This window comes from Salvelinus fontinalis, chromosome 8 (genome assembly GCF_029448725.1).
Source record: "Salvelinus fontinalis isolate EN_2023a chromosome 8, ASM2944872v1, whole genome shotgun sequence".
Lineage (NCBI taxonomy): Eukaryota > Metazoa > Chordata > Actinopteri > Salmoniformes > Salmonidae > Salvelinus > Salvelinus fontinalis.
Genome location: NC_074672.1, coordinates 34,849,746 through 34,869,063, shown reverse-complemented (window position 1 = coordinate 34,869,063; position 19,318 = coordinate 34,849,746). Strand labels below are relative to the sequence as shown.

The 19,318-nt window shown below is 42.1% G+C and overlaps 2 protein-coding genes across 3 annotated transcripts in view; one reads left to right on the top strand and one right to left on the bottom strand.

Annotated features, from left to right (window-relative positions):
• Positions 1-8,773: 8,773 nt before the first annotated feature.
• Positions 8,774-10,952, top strand: LOC129861161 (SPRY domain-containing protein 4-like). The gene is made up of 2 exons (XM_055932334.1): positions 8,774-9,010; positions 9,937-10,952. Exons 1-2 carry the CDS (start codon positions 8,878-8,880, stop codon positions 10,476-10,478), a joined length of 675 nt encoding a protein of 224 aa, XP_055788309.1. The 5' UTR covers positions 8,774-8,877; the 3' UTR covers positions 10,479-10,952.
• The window catches only part of LOC129861160 (glutaminase kidney isoform, mitochondrial-like), a 36,436-nt gene continuing 28,066 nt past the window's right edge, over positions 10,949-19,318 (bottom strand). For both annotated transcript variants that reach the window (XM_055932332.1, XM_055932333.1), the window contains 11 exons: positions 18,511-18,543; positions 18,360-18,418; positions 16,728-16,794; positions 16,560-16,610; positions 15,746-15,922; positions 15,338-15,469; positions 15,002-15,094; positions 13,290-13,351; positions 12,931-13,007; positions 12,665-12,728; positions 10,949-12,358 (listed from right to left, as the gene is read on the bottom strand). In XM_055932332.1, the coding sequence (XP_055788307.1) occupies positions 12,202-12,358; positions 12,665-12,728; positions 12,931-13,007; positions 13,290-13,351; positions 15,002-15,094; positions 15,338-15,469; positions 15,746-15,922; positions 16,560-16,610; positions 16,728-16,794; positions 18,360-18,418; positions 18,511-18,543 (972 nt within the window). In that variant the 3' untranslated portion in view covers positions 10,949-12,201. The remainder of the gene's footprint in view (positions 12,359-12,664; positions 12,729-12,930; positions 13,008-13,289; positions 13,352-15,001; positions 15,095-15,337; positions 15,470-15,745; positions 15,923-16,559; positions 16,611-16,727; positions 16,795-18,359; positions 18,419-18,510; positions 18,544-19,318) is intronic.

Here is a 19,318-nt window from a genome sequence, read left to right as displayed (position 1 = left end):
CACTTTTTGCCAGTCCTGTCTGGTCCAGTGACGGTGGGTTTGTGCCCATAGGCGATGTTGTTGCCGGTGATGTCTGGTGAGGACATGCCTTACAACAGGCCTACAAGCCCTCAGTCCAGCCTCTCTCAGCCTATTGCAGACAGTCTGAGCACTGATGGAGGGATTGTGCGTTCCTGGTATAACTTGGGCAATTGTTGTTGCCATCCTGTACCTGTCCCACAGGTGATGTTCGAATGTACCGATCCTTTGCAGGTGTTGTTACACGTGGTCTGCCACTGCGAGGATGATCAGCTGTCCGTCCTGTCTCCCTGTAGCGCTGTCTTAGGGGTCTCACAGTACCGACATTGCAATGTATTGCCCTGGCCACATCTGCAGTCCTCATGCCTCCTTGCAGCATGCCTAAGGCACGTTCACGCAGATGAGCAGGGACCCTGGGAATCTTTCTTTTGGTGTTTTTCAGAGTCAGTAAAAAGGCCTTTTTTTTGTCCTAAGTTTTCATAACGGTGACTTTAATTGCCTAGCGTCTGTAAGCTGTTAGTGTCTTAACGACCGTTCCACAGGTGCATGTTCAATAATTGTTTATGGTTCATTGAACAAGCATGGGAAACAGTGTTTAAACCCTTTACAATGAAGATCTGTGAAGTTATTTGGATTTTTACGAATTATCTTTGAAAGACAGGGTCCTGAAAATGGACGTTTCTTTTTTTGCGGAGTTTACTAATACTCTTAGTAAAAGTATTTATTTTCGATTCGTAATCTGTAGATTCGATTAGATAGATTGAAATTGTATGTTAAACATCGCAGCATAGTTGAAATATATGTGTTGCATAGAAACCCGAAGTGGGTGGCCAGCAGAGATAGATGGGATAGGCTGAGGGTTGGGATGTGGAATTGGAGACAAGTGGGAGTGTAGTTGCTGGGCGGGTGATAGTATGATGGTCAAAGATGGGGGGGAGGAAAAAAAAGTCTAAATAAAACAATAAAAAGTACGTTTGAATGATTTTCAGCAAACTTAACATGTGTAAATATTTGTATGAACATAACAAGATTCGACAGTGTTTTTACAGCTAATGCCGGTTTGCCTGAGGCTGATGCCGTGCAGGTGTTTGTACACATGCATATACACACACTCTCATTCAAATAAATGCGTACAAGAACACACACATACATGTAATAAACATAAACACAAACATATACAGTTGGCATTGCTGTTATGATTTTAGTTGTCCTTGATGTCCTTTGTTTTAACTGTATTTCATATTTTTTATATTTTTTTTGCATTGTTGTTTGTTTTCTGTCTTTTTATTTTTTCTCTTTAGTTCATTCTCTTGGTTGTTGGTGCATTGGGGGGTTCTTGGGGGTGGGGAATGGAATTCATTGTTTTTTTATTTTTCTTCTTGGGGGGGGGGGGTCTCGAATGGGTGATGGACAGCTATTGGGGAACTGTGGGTGGGGATCTTGGAGGGTTCGGGTTCACGTTTTTTGGCCTGGTGGGAGAAATGTCAACGTGCCCTTGAGCAGGGCATTGACCCTGGATGCTTCTGTGTGTCGCTCTGAATGGGAGTCTGTTGGATGACTGGTATGATGTAGTTGTTGAGCGGCTTCACTGCAAGTATATTGTATGTTTCGGATATTCAATAAAAAAATATATAATACATTTAAAAAATTATAAATAAATGTTGAAGAAGTAAAGGGGTCTAAATACTTTCCGAATGCACCGCTTCTTAGAAGTGTGCTAGATAACCATCTGACAGGGCACAGCATGGCACAAAAAGTGCCAAAATGAACCATAAAATTACGTTTCTGGCAAGAACCTCCAAATATCTGGATAAGAATGCAATGGTGGCATTGGCATTGTTCAGTACCACTTTGACTATGCATCCTGGTACAAACCCCCAAGATAATTAAAAATAAATTGAAGACATCTCAGAAGAAATTAGTCAGGATTATTCTAAAACTTCCAGCACGTACTCATCTTGACCATTCCCACTTTGAAAGCCTTAGATGGCTCAAAGTGAAGGAGAGAGTCTCTCAGGTTAAATTCTGTCATGTACATAAGATTGTGCACAGTATGGTCCCCATGTACCTATGTAACTACTTTAACTTGTTCCGGGATAACCATAACTATTCCACTGGAAGAAGTGAAACTGACATAGTTTATTTTAGATTTAATAGGGGTATGGGGAAATAAACGTTGTACTTTGTTGCCAGTCTTTGGATTGATATTCCAAAGACTTTTGAAATGTATAACCTCCATTAGAGGTTCAAGATCTCGCTGAATTAAAAAAATTTTTTTTTACCACTTCTCAAAAATGATTCGGAAGATTATAGTATGCCTTTTGGTGCCTGTTGTGTATCATATTTTGATTGTCTGGTATATATTATGGATTGATTGTTTTATATATTAAGGGTATGTGAGACAAGGGCGATTGTTTATTAGGAAATGGAACTGTAGTAATTATCTCACATTATGAAACAAACAACAATTTTGTCTGTCATTGTCTGTTTCCACTACCATTGCTGCCTAACCTTGCTGCATCCCCCCTTCCCCCTCCAAAAGGAGCACAATGTTAATAAGATTTTAAGCTTTATTGTGTTTTCCTTGATTATTTTCTTAAATTGTATGTGGAGGCGTCACAGGCTGGAGAGCCCTTATGTATGTATTTTAAAAAATGGTCTAATAAATTCAATCAATCAATCGGAACGCCGACTGTGAGCCAGGACTAATCGCCCAATATCAGTGCCTGACATCACTAATGCTCTTGTGGCTGAATGGAAGCAAGTCCCCACAGCAATGTTCCAACATCCACTGGAAAGTCTTCCCAGAAGAGTGGAGGCTGTTATAGCAGCAAAGGGGGAATCAACTCCATATTAAACAGCCATGATTTTGGAGTGAAATGTTTAACGAGCAGTGTTCCACACACTTCGGTCATGTAGTGCAGTGGTTCCCAAACTTTTTATAGTCCCGTACCCCTTCAAACATTCAACCTCCAGCTGCGTACCCCCTCTAGCACCAGGGTCAGCGTACACTCAAATGTTGTTTTTTGCCATCATTGTAAGCCTGCCACACACACACACTATACGATACATTTATTAAACATAAGAATGAGTGTGAATATTTGTCCCAACCCGGCTTGTGGGAAGTGACAAAGAGCTCTTATAGGACCAGGGCATAGATAATAATAATAATAATAATAATCAATAATTTTGCTCTTTATTTAACTATCTTACATATAAAACCTTATTTGTTCATCGAAAATTGTGAATAACTCACCACAGGTTAATGAGAAGGGTGTGCTTGAAAGGATGCACATAACTCTGCAATGTTGGGTTGTATTGGAGAGAGTCTCAGTCTTAAATCATTTCCCACACACAGTCTGTGCCTGTATTTCGTTTTCATACTAGTGAGGGCCGAGAATCCAGTCTCACATAGGTACGTGATCAAATCAAATCAAATCAAATTTATTAGTCACATACACATGGTTAGCAGATGTTAATGCGAGTGTAGCGAAATGCTTGTGCTTCTGGTTCCGACAATGCAGTAATAACAACAAGTAATCTAACCTAACAATTCCGCAACTACTAATATGTATATAAAGATATATGAATGAGTGATGGTACAGACGGCATAGGCAAGGTGCAGTAGATGGTATAGAGTACGGTATATACCTATGAGATGAGTACTGTAGGGTATGTAAACATAAAGTGGCATAGTTTAAAGTGGCTAGTGGTACATGTATTACATAAAGATGGCAAGATGCAGTAGATGATATAGAGTACAGTATATACATATACATAAGAGATGTGTAATGTAGGGTATGTAAACATTATATTAGGTGGCATTGTTTAAAGTGGCTGGTGGTACATTTTTACATAATTTCCATCAATTCCCATTTTTTAAGGTGGCTGGAGCTGAGTCAGTTTGTTGGCAGCGGCCGCTAAATGTTAGTGGTGGCTGTTTAACAGTCTGATGGCCTTGAGATAGAAGCTGTTTTTCAGTCTCTCGGTCCCTGCTTGGATGCACCTGTACTGACCTCGCCTTCTGGATGATAGCGGGGTGAACAGGTAGTGGCTTGGGTGGTTGTTGTCCTTGATGATCTTTATGGCCTTCCTGTGACATCGGGTGGTGTAGGTGTCCTGGAGGGCAGGTAGTTTGCCCCGGGTGATGCGTTCTGCCGACCTCACTACCCTCTGGAGAGCCTTACGGTTGTGTGCGGAGCAGTTGCCGTACCAGGCGGTGATACAGCCCGACAGGATGCTCTCGATTGTGCATCTGTAGAAGTTTGTGAGTGCTTTTGGTGACAAGCCGAATTTCTTCAGCCTCCTGAGGTTGAAGAGGCGCTGCTGCGCCTTCTTCACAACGCTGTCTGTGTGGGTGGACCAATTCAGTTTGTCCGTGATGTGTACACCGAGGAACTTAAAACTTTCCACCTTCTCCACTACTGACCCGTCGATGTGGATAGGGGGGAGCTCCCTCTGCTGTTTCCTGAAGTCCACAATCATCTCCTTTGTTTTGTTGACGTTGAGTGTGAGGTTATTTTCCTGACACCACACTCCGAGGGCCCTCACCTCCTCCCTGTAGGCCGTCTCGTCGTTGTTGGTAATCAAGCCTACCACTGTAGTGTCGTCCGCAAACTTGATGATTGAGTTGGAGGCGTGCATGGCCACGCAGTCGTGGGTGAACAGGGAGTACAGGAGAGGGCTCAGAACGCACCCTTGTGGGGCCCCAGTGTTGAGGATCAGCGGGGTGGAGATGTTGTTACCTACCCTCACCACCTGGGGGCGGCCCGTCAGGAAGTCCAGGACCCAGTTGCACAGGGCGGGGTCGAGGCCCAGGGTCTCGAGCTTGATGACGAGTTTGGAGGGTACTATGGTGTTAAATGCTGAGCTGTAGTCGATGAACAGCATTCTCACATAGGTATTCCTCTTGTCCAGATGGGTTAGGGCAGTGTGCAGTGTGGTTGCGATTGCGTCGTCTGTGGACCTATTGGGTCGGTAAGCAAATTGGAGTGGGTCTAGGGTGTCCGGTAGGGTGGAGGTGATATGGTCCTTGACTAGTCTCTCAAAGCACTTCATGATGACGGAAGTGAGTGCTACGGGGCGGTAGTCGTTTAGCTCAGTTACCTTAGCTTTCTTGGGAACAGGAACAATGGTGGCCCTCTTGAAGCATGTGGGAACAGCAGACTGGGCTAAGGATTGATTGAATATGTCCGTAAACACACCAGCCAGCTGGTCTGCGCATGCTCTGAGGACGCGGCTGGGAATGCCGTCTGGGCCTGCAGCCTTGCGAGGGTTAACACGTTTAAATGTTTTACTCACCTCGGCTGCAGTGAAGGAGAGCCCACAGGTTTTGGTAGTGGGCCGTGACAGTGGCACTGTATTATCCTCAAAGCGGGCAAAAAAGGTATTTAGCCTGTCTGGGAGCAAGACATCCTGATCCGCGACGGGGCTGCTTTTCTTTTTGTAATCCGTGATAGACTGTAGACCCTGCCACATACCCCTTGTGTCTGAGCTGTTGAATTGCGATTCAATTTTGTCTCTGTACTGGGACTTAGCCTGTTTAATAGCCTTGCGGAGAGAATAGCTACACTGTGTGTATTCGGTCATGTTTCCGGTCACCTTGCCCTGGTTAAAAGCAGTGGTTCGCGCTTTCAGTTTCACGCGAATGCTGCCGTTAATCCACGGTTTCTGGTTTGGGAATGTTTTAATCGTTGCTCTGGGTACGACATCGTCAATGCACTTCCTAATGAACTCGCTCACCGAATCTGCATATTCATCATTGTTGTTGTTGGACGCCGTGCGGAACATATTCCAATCCGCGTGATCAAAGCAGTCTTGAAGCGTGGATTCAGATTGGTCGGACCAGCGTTGAACAGACCTGAGCGCGGGAGCTTGTAGTTTTAATTTCTGTTTGTAGGCTGGAATCAACAAAATGGAGTCGTGGTCAGCTTTTCCGAAAGGAGGGCGGGGGAGGGCCTTATATGCGTCGCGGAAGTTAGTATAACAATGGTCCAGAGTTCTGCCAGCCCTGGTCGGACAATCGATGTGCTGATAGAATTTAGGGAGTTTTGTTTTTAGATTAGCCTTGTTAAAATCCCCAGCTACGATGAATGCAGCCTCAGGGTGTGTGGTTTCCAGTTTACAGAGAGTCAGATAGAGTTCGTTCAGGGCCATCGATGTGTCTGCTTGGGGGGGAATATATACGGCTGTGATTATGACCGAAGTGAATTCCCTTGGTAGATAATGCGGTCTACATTTGATTGTGAGGAGTTCTAGATCAGGTGAACAGAATGACTTTAGTTCCTGAGTGTTGTTATGATGGTCACACCACGTCTCGTTAATCATGAGGCATACCCCACCGCCCCTCTTCTTACCAGAAAGATGTATGTTTCTGTCTGCGCGATGCGTGAAGAAACCAGCTGGCTGCACCGACTCCGTTAGCGTCTTTTCAGTTAGCCATGTTTCCGTGAAGCAGAGCACGTTGCAATCCCTGATGTCTCTCTCGAATGTTACCCGTGCTCGGATTTCATCGACCTTATTCTCAAGAGACTGGACATTGGCGAGTAGTATGCTAGGGAGTGGAGCGCGATGTGCTCGTCTCCGAAGCCTGACCAGGAGACCGCTACGTTTGCCCCTTTTTCGGCGTCGTGTAGCTTCGCCGGCTGGGATCAGGTCCATTGTATTGGGTGGAAGGCAAGACACTGGATCCGTTTCGGGAAAGTCATATTCCTGGTAGGAAGGGTGGTTAGTTGACGTTAATCGTATATTCAGTAGTTCCTCCCGGCTGTATGTAATGAAACTTAAGATCACCCGGGGTACCAATGTAAGAAATAACACATAGAAAAACAAAATACTGCATATTTTCCAAGGAACGCGAAGCGAGGCAGCCATCCTGTTCGGCGCCGGAAGAAGAAAGGGCATCAGTTTCTTAACAGCGCGATTTGCCAAGGCAGGATATTCTGAGCCCAGCCCAATCCAGAAATCTGGCAGTGGGTTCTGATTAAATTCAATTTTCACAGAACCGCTTGTTGCAATTTCGATGAGGCTCTCTTGTTCCGATATCAGTAAGTGGACTGGAGGCAGGGCATGAAAGGGATAACGAATCCAGTTGTTTGTGTCATCCTTTTCGGGAAAGTACCTGCGTAATTGTGTACCCAACTCACTCAGGTGCTTCTCTATATCACATTTGACATTGTCCGTCATTTTGAGTTCATTTGCACACAAATCATACAATGCTGGAGTGACCTGTGTGTTGTCCTTGTTAATGCAGACTCCAATTTCTTAATCACAGCCTCAATTTTGTCCCGCACATTAAATATAGTTGCGGAGAGTCCCTGTAATCCCATATTCAGATCATTCAGGCAAGAAAAAAACATCACCCAGGTAGGCCTGTCGTGTGAGAAACTCGTCATCATGCAAGTGGTTAGCAAAGTTAACCATTTTCACTGTAGTGTCCAAAACGTCTTTCAAGCTGTCAGACATTCCCTTGGCAGCAAGAGCCTCTTGGTGGATGCTGCAGTGTACCCAAGTGGCGTCGGGAGCAACTGCTTGCACGCGCGTTACCACTCCACTATGTCTCCCTGCCATGGCTTTTACTCAGTACAGATACCAACACATCTTGACCACCAAAGTTCATTTGATGTCACAAAGCTGTCCAGTACTTTAAAAATACCCTCTTCTGTTGTCCTAGTTTACAGTGATTTGCAGAAGAAGATGTCTTCCTTAATTGACCCCCCATAAACGTAGTGGACATGTGCCAGGCCCGCCACGTCTGTTCACTCATCCAGCTGTAACGCATAGTATTCACTGGCTTGTATGCGAAGCAGTAATTGTTTCAAAACATCTCCTGGAAGAATTAAGTCCTCCACAATAGTATGGGCCTTGCCTGTCCTAGCCACTCAGTAGCTCGCCATATAAGACACTTCTAGCCCCTTCTTATTAATGGTATCTGTTGCTTTTATACATGTCGTGCGACTCAAAAGTCGTCTTAATTCTCGCTCAAAAAACTCTGTCTTATTTTTCAAATTGGCATGTTTTGTTTCTAAATGTCTGCGCAAGGGTGAAGGTTTCATCAAGTTGTGAGATAGTACTTTTGCACATATAACACACGGTGACTGAAGAAAGGCACTACTCCCAATATAGGTGAACCCCAAATCAATGTAGTTCTCATGATATTTGCGCCTCTTCGATGGTCCAACGTCCCTGTCTGTTATTTGGTGCTTTCCCGGGTAAGGGGGCAGTAGGTCTTTGGCTGCATCAGATTCACAAATATCAGGGTCCATGCTAGCTGGGCTAACAACAAATGTAGAATTACTGATGCTAGCATTGGATGTGCTCGTGGAAGCAGAACAACTTGTGTCGTGACAGGTGCAGGTGTAGTACTGCTGGTAGTAGTACTAATCACCCAAATGTATAGCCCCGTTGGAAAATATAAAATGGACTGTTTGAAAATGTGAACATTTAAAAAAAAATTTTTTTTTTAATGTTAATCACATTTTTATTTGGCGTACCCCTGACAGCATTGCGCATACCCTTGGGGGTAGGCCGTTGGTCTAGGAGGATTAGGATTAGATAGAGTAAATAGTGGAACAGGGTGGTATTACATTTTTTTTTAGAGAGGGCTAATAGTTGGCAGGGTAATTTTTCCTTTTCCCCTATTTTATAGTACCGTATCAAAAATAATTGAATGTAGGTAGGCCGTGAATTGTCTCACACTCCCTCCAGTACAATAGGTGGCGGTGTAGGCACCTTAAATTCGATGCGATCCGGACAACACAATCCCAAAGAAGAAGAATAATTGTTTTCGATGTTTAAAGACAACCTGAGTGAACTACCTTAATTTTGTCCACCATCTTTGGCTCTGCATTGTAAGTGAATATGGCGATGCTCTTTGGCATGGGACATTATTGTCGCCTGGCAGGACGAGTTGTGAGCGCACTGTCCCGCAGACAAACGCGTGGTACGCTTCTTCCAGCGACAAGATGGTATAGCACCCAAACGACTTGCAATAGTGAGTAGAAACTTGCACTGCGACTGCAAGGGCCCACTGAGCGACGCACCCTTTGCTATGCATTAGTTTTAGCGCATAGCATATTTGAGGTCCGAGCAGGGGAGATTGCATAATAACAATTCTGACCACGCTCACGACCACCTACTTGTATTGCCTTGACATCCACACGTGTGTAGACGATTTTTGTGCGTCAATTAACTTTAGTTTTGAAATATGACATTTTACCAAGTTTACAACAGAACATAGTTTTGAAACTGTTGGTTACATTGTGGTTGGAAGGGCAAGTCAACTGCATTTCAGCGTTCTATAGTGTAGTTGAATACGGTAACTCAAATCGGTTCGATAGTACATCACTGGTGGTTTTACATGTAGGCCACATTCGCGATCCTCTGACGGTGGCCAACTTCAAACAAAAACAATTATTGATAGGTGGCTGCCAGTATGAGATGTTATGCCGATCATAAATACCCGACGTCCTGCCAGCTACGGTGACATTGTGTTGATTAACAGCGTAGATTTCAATTATCGGCAGGACGTCACCCTGTTAACGCTTTGGGTGAGTTAAATAAGTTTAATTAACAATTTATTAGCCTGTTATGCAAGATAAAGGGAATATTTATTTAATGTTAAGATATCGCATGGCATTTATGTCTCCACTTTCACCAAGCAATAGCCTATGTATTTGCTCTCTAGAGCAAGGTTTCCCAATCTCCTTGCACGTTATGTTTTTTTGACTAGCACTACACAGCTATTTTAAAATAATCAAAGCTTGATGATTAGTTGGTTAGTTGAATCAGCTGTGTAGTACTAGTGCAAAAAAACAAAATGTGCACATCGGGCAGTGGGGACAGAGTGGGAAACCTTGCTCTATAGAACATTCAGCAGTTACCAGTATCTATTAATAATTTCTGATGTTCTCTCTGTAGAGCTGCAGTTTAAGCTGGATGACAGGACAGCCCACAGCAGTCTGGACCTCTTTAAGAAGGACACAGGTGTCATCTACCGCATCTTGGGCCTAGACCCCAGCCATGTCCAACAAAACCCTGAGCGCTTCCGGGATTGGGCCGTGGTGTTCGGAGACGGGCAAATCACAGGTGGCCGCCACTACTGGGAGGTGACGGTGGAGAAGTCCTCAGAGTTCCGTTTGGGTGTGGCCTTGGTGGCAATGTCAAGGGATGAGTGTGTGGGCACCAACAGCTCCTCCTGGGTGTTCGGCTACGTCCAGCGCAAGTGGTTTGCAATGACAACCAACCAGAGGGTGCCGGTGACTCTGGTGGGGAAGCCTGACCGCGTGGGCATCCTGTTGGACTACGAGGCCGGCGTGATAAGCCTGGTGGACATCCCAAAGGCCAAGGTGATCCACAGCATGAGGGCCATGTTCAGGGGGCCTCTCTGCCCAGCGTTTGGCTTGTGGGATGGAGAGCTGCTTACACACTCAGGTCTGGGGGAGCCCGAAGGCTTGAAGTGAAGTATCTCTGAGTGAAGTATCTCTGTACTGATAATGACAATATGGTAGGGAAGTGGATAGTGGTGAGGGGGATAGGAATGGCAATGTATTTTCTGACAACTTGGATTTTGTAAACTGAACACTTACAGCAGTTTGCACTTGAACATTTCTTTCAAAAGCAATATTCTCCATCAGAATTTGGAGATCAGGGAGTTTGTCCAGTATATCATTTCACTGCCATACAGGCTCAGGCAAACTCATCACAATAAGCAATTTTTTTGTTACCTCTTGTGTAATATTTTTTCAGTGTGAAATAAATGGCAATAATATGTAGCTGTCTTGTGTGTAACAAGAGATCATTAGGTGCTGGGAATGTTACTGTTGCTTAAAGTCCTGACATTCTCCATTATCTTGTCAAACTTGAATTAAACCATGCCTTTTTTTAGCCTTTTGATATGCTGAAATTGTATGCCAAAATAAAAACCTTTGCAAATTTTCAATAATTTATTTACAGCAGAGCATAACATACGGCAATCAAGCTCACATTGACAGTTTAACCTGAGGAAGCAGTCTGTAAAACAGCAGCACTTAATCACAGTAAGAAAATCCTGGATGCGTATCTTAGTTTTGATGTTATAGAACCAGTCTGTTCTGTAGTAAATAGACAACATTCATGTGCATATAACAGGAAATGCTGATGAGACACTATCATACATGAATATTCATTAGCCTCAATCACTCATCACATTTAAACATGTTTCTATATTAACATAAAAGTTAATTATCCACACAAGGAGAAAAGACCAGAATTAAAATAGTTATATCCCATCCTCACAATACATGGCTTATTAGTTCACTCATATCTTCAGACCTGCTTATGAAACGGTTCTACTTCCTATTGAGGTAGATTAATATGTAATGTTATGCGGTGTCAAAATCCCTTAAAATATTAATGCTCATACATGATTTAAAAACAAAACATTGTATAAATAAATTAGACACTGGTGGCATATATACATAACATGTGCATCACTGGCAATTTTAAGTAAGGACAAAGTATGTGTATACATATAAATCAATATCTGCCAAGTTCACCTGAGTGGTATACCGCAATGCCTTAGCCAGCTAACTTGCCAAAATATTCTGAAATAACTTTTTTTTTTTAAAGAAGCATGAAATGCGCATGGTCTGACTGACTCAACAATCAAAAACATACCTAAGTTTAGGTTTCTTAATGAACCAGACAACCAATAGTTATTTCTGGTTGTTAATCAAAGTTAGCTGACTAATGCATTGATCCTGCTTTTTAGTATACCCCTCTGACTAGCAACTGATCACTTGTTGGTGCCATATCGACTTTATACAGTGCTACAGTGATTCTGTCCACTCCTGAAGACTCCTAAAGCTTTTATGCGCAGCAACCTGGACAAAAAAAGTGTGCATGGGACCTTTATACATAGTGACGTGTGACCATATCAAATATACTCACTCACTTAGCTACAACTCTTCATGATTCTTGGCACAAAAGGGCTGCATTTCATTATGAAACATTGTCACTTATCTACTTGAGAAGAGGTAAGTTCACCTGCTTTCCGCCATATTGCTTTAACCGACCCAGTCTTATCAGATCTGTTATGGGGAGTGCTAGTGAACAATGATATTGGGGAAGGGCACAACTATCTGGAATGAAACTGCCCGCCTCTTGTATTAAATACAATATGGTTAGACATCTCTCCTGTCTAGCTCAAACCACAACCTTCACTGTGTCTAATTTTCTCTGGTCTTCGGTTTTTGACTGGGACCCATTACTGCATAGGTACATCTGCTGGTACTCCGTCAAGACCGACACCACCCTGTCCCGACCAAACTGCCTGGCGTCATCCAGGGGTGTGTTTCCCCACCTGATAGAGAGCACGATATAAGCGGTAATGAAAAAGCATTGAAATACTGCTGCAGAGGCAAATGTGATGAAAGGCAAAGGAAACAAGGGATGGTGTGCTAAGTAATGCTCCGACTGAGTCTCAGAACAAATCAGGTCATAATAGCCCTTGACTAGTCTGGTGTAGTTGGGTGATTTTAAAGACATGGACACTTTTAAAACCACCAGTCTCCATTATGCATGCCTAAAGGACCTTTACAATGCAACATTTCTCAAAGATGTGTGAGTTATTAAAAGGGACATGCAGATGATGAAGTGGTGTCCCTACCTGTCCTTTATATGGGGGTTCACTTTACACATCTCTGTTAGGAAGATCACCGCTTCCACATGACCTGAACAAACAGGAAGGAAGAATTCAATCTCAATATAAGGCAACCAACCATTGATGCATTCACATATCTATAGTTATCCCAGCGAAGCCATCCACTCCAATTAAACCAAAGCAGACACACTTGAATTACAACTCTGAACAATAAGGTGAAGTACATGTTATGTGGGAGAACAGTACTATCTCTGAAAAATATTTAGGTTCACCTTCGGCTGATGCCACGTGGAGACCTGTACGAGAATCATAGTCTTTCTCTTCCATGTCCACAGCCGAGAGAGCAAACCTAAAGGAGAGGACATGAGCGAGAGAAGGAAGAAAAGAAGAGTATAGTGAAAGGTTAATTGGAATGACAGATGGTGTAATTATGAAGTTAACTGAAATTGATTTGATACCAGGGGTGGTCTGTTCCATGCTGCACATGAATTAATTATTGAAGCGATATTCTTCTTGCCTATCTGGCGCCAGAGCTTGCTTATGAAAAGGAAAAAACACATTTTCTGGTAAATCAGAAGGACCAACTATAATGGCTTAGGTTTATATAACTATCTGAAAATTCTGTCTTTACCGCCTCAGGGCAGAGACATCACCACTGTAAGCTGCAAACATCAGGTTAACCACTGACTTGTTCTGATGGGTCAGAAGAAAACATCACAATTATGGGTTATCAACATAGAAGGATATTGAAGCACAGTGATGTTTCAGATATTGTGGCGGAAGCATAAACACTAAACATGAATGTTTCCAAGAGGTATACTTGAGAAACATTTAGTATACTTAGGGCCCGATTCTGACTTAGGAAATTATGCCTTTATTATGCACATCTCAGTAGTTGGTATTCAGACTTACCGTATGAAGGTGTGTAATGGGCTTTGCAGGCGTGACTCCCTTGCGCGCTCTTAATAAATGTCATTCAACCGCTGAAAACCCTTCCACTTGCTGGCCAACAGATTTACTATTAAATACGGTTTTCAGTATATTTATCTTAAGCCATCCATTTCAATACAATGTTCCCACAATTAGAATTTGTCGAGAGACTAGAATAAATCAAGAGAACAGGTTCAGAAAATAAGGATCAATGACATAATGCCATCTATGCATCTTGGTCTTAGTTTCAACACCAACTGGTAAAAAATAAAAAAATACTCAGACCTTGTAGATTATTTAGGCAACTGTCAGGGTTAGGAAAGTATGTATGAAACTTTTTTTTAAACTGGTTTGGAGAGCCTTTATGCACACAATTTATTGTTGAATAAAAATACAGTGGTTTCATTCATCCTGAAAGTTGTCATACTCAAATTCAATCCATGAAATCTTGTAAAAAAATGTTTTTAAAGTTTACAATAGTAGCTGAACAAGTCCTATAAATAAATCTACTCTAATTCTCACTAAACATGGAACTGTATGACAACGGTCTATTTGTCATGAACCGTGCGCCAGGCTACTGGTTTAAACTGCTACATGTCCCAAATTATTGCCCAATGTTAGCCTAATATGATCTACTAATGCTAGCGACCCTCAGGAATAACTTACATAGACGTGACAGAGGAAAGAAAGGTCAATGGTATGATGCTAAATTTAAGCTACAAATTTGAGAAAACTAACTAAAGTGACACTTATACATGTATGTGGCTCCCAAAAGTGTCTAATAATTAACATGATACAAATTGTAAAATAAAACAGAAAAGCCTGGGCATAGGCTATAATTAAAACATTCTAAAGCGCATACATCAACTTGGCAGGTTCAGCTCTACAGAAGCCTATCGTTTGGGTGTCCAAATGATTTCATAGAAATCACGGCTGCAACATTGATAGTCAATTAAAAAGGGATTTAATATTCCCTGCTATTTTGTTTTAATTATCATTTTGGAGGGGGAGGGTTACATGTTTGTTTTTTTATGCTTGGGGAGGGCCAAGTAAAGATATATTTTCCTCAGGGGGAGGTATAACTCACTCCCCTAGCTCTTATCCATGTATATGACAGTGCATGAACAATGCTGTTATTTCTATCAGAAAAAAGAAAGAAGATGCTTTTTCCACTTGGAACCAGCAGGTTCGCTCAACCTTATTCATGGTTTCCTCGCACGTAAAGGTGGTGGAATTACGAGGGAATTAAGTCAAGGTCAGTCAACCCGAACGAATAGTGGTTGACTTCTCATGCGTAAGTTCAAGGTCAGAATACGCATTGAGGGAAAAGTGCATAAAAAAGGAATAAAGTTAAATTTTCGCACTCTTAACCCGGGTTGGAATCGGGACCTTAGTGCATACTCTATCCCTTACCCTATCATCAAGTGAGAGTCTGCGAGGGTCCAGCTTCCTTGCAAAGTGTCTCAGGTTGTCATAATTGTGGAAATTGAAAAGAGAAACCAGCTCCTGATCAATTAGCAGACAGAATGGGAAAATGAGACAGATTGATCTATTATTCAATGTTCTATTCTTTTTTAATCTTCCAAATTTACAATGTCTAATACAGAAAAAAATATATACACTCAGGTATGACATTGAAATTACTTTTAATATATCAAAAAACAAGGTAATCAACGAGAATAAATATCTACTGCTGGGTATGGTAAAAACTTATGTCATAGGGGATTGAAATTCTTCTTGTCTGCATACCTGACAGAAGTGAATGCCTCGGACACTATTTCCGACATGGTCTAAGGGAGGAGACCAACACATTATTCCCATGATATTAGGGACCACCAGCAGCACTGCACCCGACACGCCAGATTTAGCAGGCAAGCCCACCTGGGAAAAAAGAAGAGACAAAAAGCAAGAATGAAGTTAAGTATGACACTTACCTTGTCTCATCTCTTTTAACTGCATTGATCTGACAACACAGGATAGGTGACAGCAACATGGCACCTCTGAGATAAAGGGGAACATTCTAATTTACCACATACAGTACGATAAACAAAGATATTGGATAAATGAAGATGAGATGGGGATGTCTCACTTTCTCTTCTGTCGCTGTGATAAGGTCACCTCAGGTTATTGACCTCTGTCTGTTTCTCAGTGACTCACATGGAAGGCGAACTGTCCAGAGAAGTCGTACATTCCGCAGGAGTGCATGAGGCTCAGGGTGTTCCGCACAGCCTCCGCACTTAGCACCCGCTCGCCTGTGATTGGACAGATGCCCCCGTTGGCCAGTGTGGCGGCCATGACACAGCCTGATTCACAGGTCACCTCAATGGAGCACAGCTGAGAGGAAAACAGAACAGTTGAGACCTCTGGTTTATTGTACAGTCAGGTTTGAGGAGTAACTGATTACATGTAATCTGTTACATATAATATGATTACAACATCAAAAAACAGTAAATGTAATCTCAGCAAAATGATTGTAATCAGATTACAGATACTTTTGAAAAACTAGATGATTACTTACTGGATTATTTTAAATTCAGAAAGAATGTTTGTAAAAAAAACAACATTATTACACCTTTTTGTTTTCTCAATGACATTCAATTCAGCATTGAAAAAAGGCACAAGTTTAAGTTTGTTCCACCTGAGCGAGTCTGACCATAAGTCAGAGACCACTATAATGATGCACCAAATGCATTTGATGGATCCTTTAAGTCTTCTTCTAATACCTCTTAAGGGGAAAGTAATCCAATAGTAACTGAAAGTAATCAGAATATGTTACAGAGTTTGGACAATCCATAAATTATGTTACTGATTCCAATTTTGGACAGGTAGCTAGTAACTGTAATGGAATACATTTAGAAAGTAACCTACCCACCCCTGTGTACAGGGTAGTACTTTACTCACATACAGAGTGTTTCCACCAGGGACAGCAACTAGGACTACAACAGCAAATCCCTTTAAACATGTGTCTCACCTGGAAGTAGAAATCAAGGGCTGCAATCATATCTGCATTCTCAGGAAAGCACTACCAGGCAAAATGAGAGAGAGGCCACAGTTTCAGGACAGGTAGTATAACTTATAGTTTTAGAGTTTAGAAATTGGTATAACTATGGAGAAGACTCTGTGAAGCTCAAACACTCACTTTTTTCTCCTTCAGGTAGTAACCAATAGCAAAATTCCTATCCCCGGTCTCCTTCTCTGATTGAAAACTTTGAAGGCAAATACATACAGTGGGCTTCAAAATTACTGGCACCCCTGACTAGCAATGCACAAACAATACTTACAAAAATATAAACAATATAATTATAGAGATAAACTCAAAATACCAACATGTGAGAAAAACCGTACTTTATTAATGTTTCAATGGAACCAACCAAAATCATTTATTGGTTTAATTGAGAAAAAATATCAATGTCCTCCAAATCAAGGTTTCACAATTAATGGCACCCTTAAAGATTATTGTAAATAACATCTACCAAAAGTAAAATCAGGAATTAAATTCCACTTATTTAAGTTTATCTAAGTCTTAAGGAACTATATTGAGCAATTACATCACTTCCTGTTTCACAAGGGTATAAAAATGAGGTAACACGCATGCAACATCCCTTTGTCATCCAACACCATGAATATAACAAAATAACTGATATGAACAGTTAAAAAGCTCACAGATAGAGGACGCAAATGCATTTTGCCCCCCAGGATAGGGAGGAGAATGGTGAGAGAAGGAACAAAATCCTCAAGAATCACTGTGAAAGAATTGCAGGCATTGGTGGCATCTCGGGGTCACCAGGTTTCAAAAAGCACCATCAGACGCCACCTCCACAACCACAGGCTCTTTGGAAGGGTTGCCTGAAGAAAGCCCTTTCTTACCCCAAGACACAAACGCAAGCGCTTGGAGTTTGCCAAACGTAATTTAATTTATGACTAGAAGACGGTGCTCTGGTCAGATGAGACCAAAATTAAAAGTTTTGGTCAGATACAGCATCGGCATGTTTGGCGTCGAAAGTGAGATGAGCAAGGAGAGGCACCTCATACCCACGGTGAAATATGGTGATGGGTCAATTATGTATTGTGGCTGTTTTAATTCCAGAGGTCTGGCACTGGTTAAGATTGATGGCATAATGAATTCCACCAAGTATCAGGCAATTTTGGCTGACAATCTGGTTGCCTCTGCCTGGCTGGGACTTGGCCGTATGTGGACTTTCCAACAAGACAATGACCCAAAACATACCTCAAGATCCACACAGAAGTGATTCTGTGACAACAAAATCAATGTTCTGCCATGGCCATGTCAGTCGCCGGACCTCAATCCAATCGTACACCTGTCAGCTGAGTTGAAGAGGGCAGTTGATAAGCGCAAACCCAAGAATGTGAAGGAACTTGAAAGGATTTGCATATGGTCCAAAATCCTTCCAAATGTGTTCCTTAACCTTGTCAAACATTACAGGAAAAGACTCCATGCTGTTATCCTTGCCAGAGGTGGTTGCACTAAGTACTAAATGAAGAGTGCCAATAATTATTTTGGTGAAATGTATTTTGTATTCAATTATTGTATGATTTTGGTTGGTTCCATTGATGTTGGTATTTTGAGTTTCTCTCTATAATTATATTGTTTATATTTAGTATTGTTTGTGCATTGCCAGTCAGGGATGCCAGTCATTTTGGAGCCCACTGAATTCAAAGCTGTTTATCACACCACAAATTACACTTACTGTATGGTCTGAAATGTTGAATAATTATATTTTCATACTATAATGTTCAATTTGACACTCACGTAGCGTTACTGAAGCCCACATACTCTGTGCCAGCCATCTTCTTCAAGTATTCCGTTACCTACGATAAAATGCCAGTTTTTCCATTACATTTTTACTAATAAGAAGGAATTGTAGACACGTCAGAAGTCTGAAACCTTAAAGTATACTCACATAATCAAACCTCTCTGCCTTATTCGAGTTAGGCTGTAAAAAAGAAGAAGAAGGAAATCCCTTTAGTACAGTGTTCTTGTGCTGTAGTAATTCTGTATTGACACTATGCAGAGAGCTGTTCTGTCCCTAGGTGGCAGTGTTTGTGTATTTTGGCACCAACGGTACAGTGTACTGGTGAGTCAGACAGATTCTGGGTGGGTGTGCAGGGTAGGATTAGTTGCAGTATCCGTCTGTCTGTCTGTCTGCGTGATGTGATGTGTATAACATGGGCTAGCAGCTCGGGGGCAGATTATTGCCCTGCTTAAGTTTCAGGGTCCAGTGAAAGATCACCAGCAAGTCATTAAGTCACCAAAACGGGCAGGGACTGGTACTTCCCTGTTGAGTGGTCCTCAAGGAATAGGTTTCTTCAAATGTGGTGCGACCCTGGGTTTATTGGTCAGTGATACTCTGATGAAGTGCTCCTGAGTGATGACACGTCTTTCCACTCATAACTTCAGAGAGTTCTGCGCTCTCTGAGAGATCAAGTGATCTTTGCGCAATATTTATGAATGAATTGCATAAACTCCAAATAAAACGTGCTAGGAGTGCTACACTTAATTGGAAGAGTACAAGTCCTTTCCTCAACTTGCCCAGTGCAGTATGTGCTATAGACTATTAGCCAATGAAATGACTCATCCATCTCAATCTGTTCTCTCTTCCTGTACTTAAAGTTGTCAAAGACATACATTATAATACTTATGATTGTCAGACATAAACACCCACCCACCCACACAAGCACACATACAGTCTCTCACCCACAGACAAACAC

Bases quoted from the DNA above. Each gene is read 5' to 3' on its own strand.
- LOC129861161 (XM_055932334.1), top strand. From the start codon at position 8,878: ATGGCGATGCTCTTTGGCATGGGACATTATTGTCGCCTGGCAGGACGA. The intron at 9,011-9,936 runs GTGAGTAGAAAC...TTCTCTCTGTAG, and splicing joins CACCCAAACGACTTGCAATA to AGCTGCAGTTTAAGCTGGAT.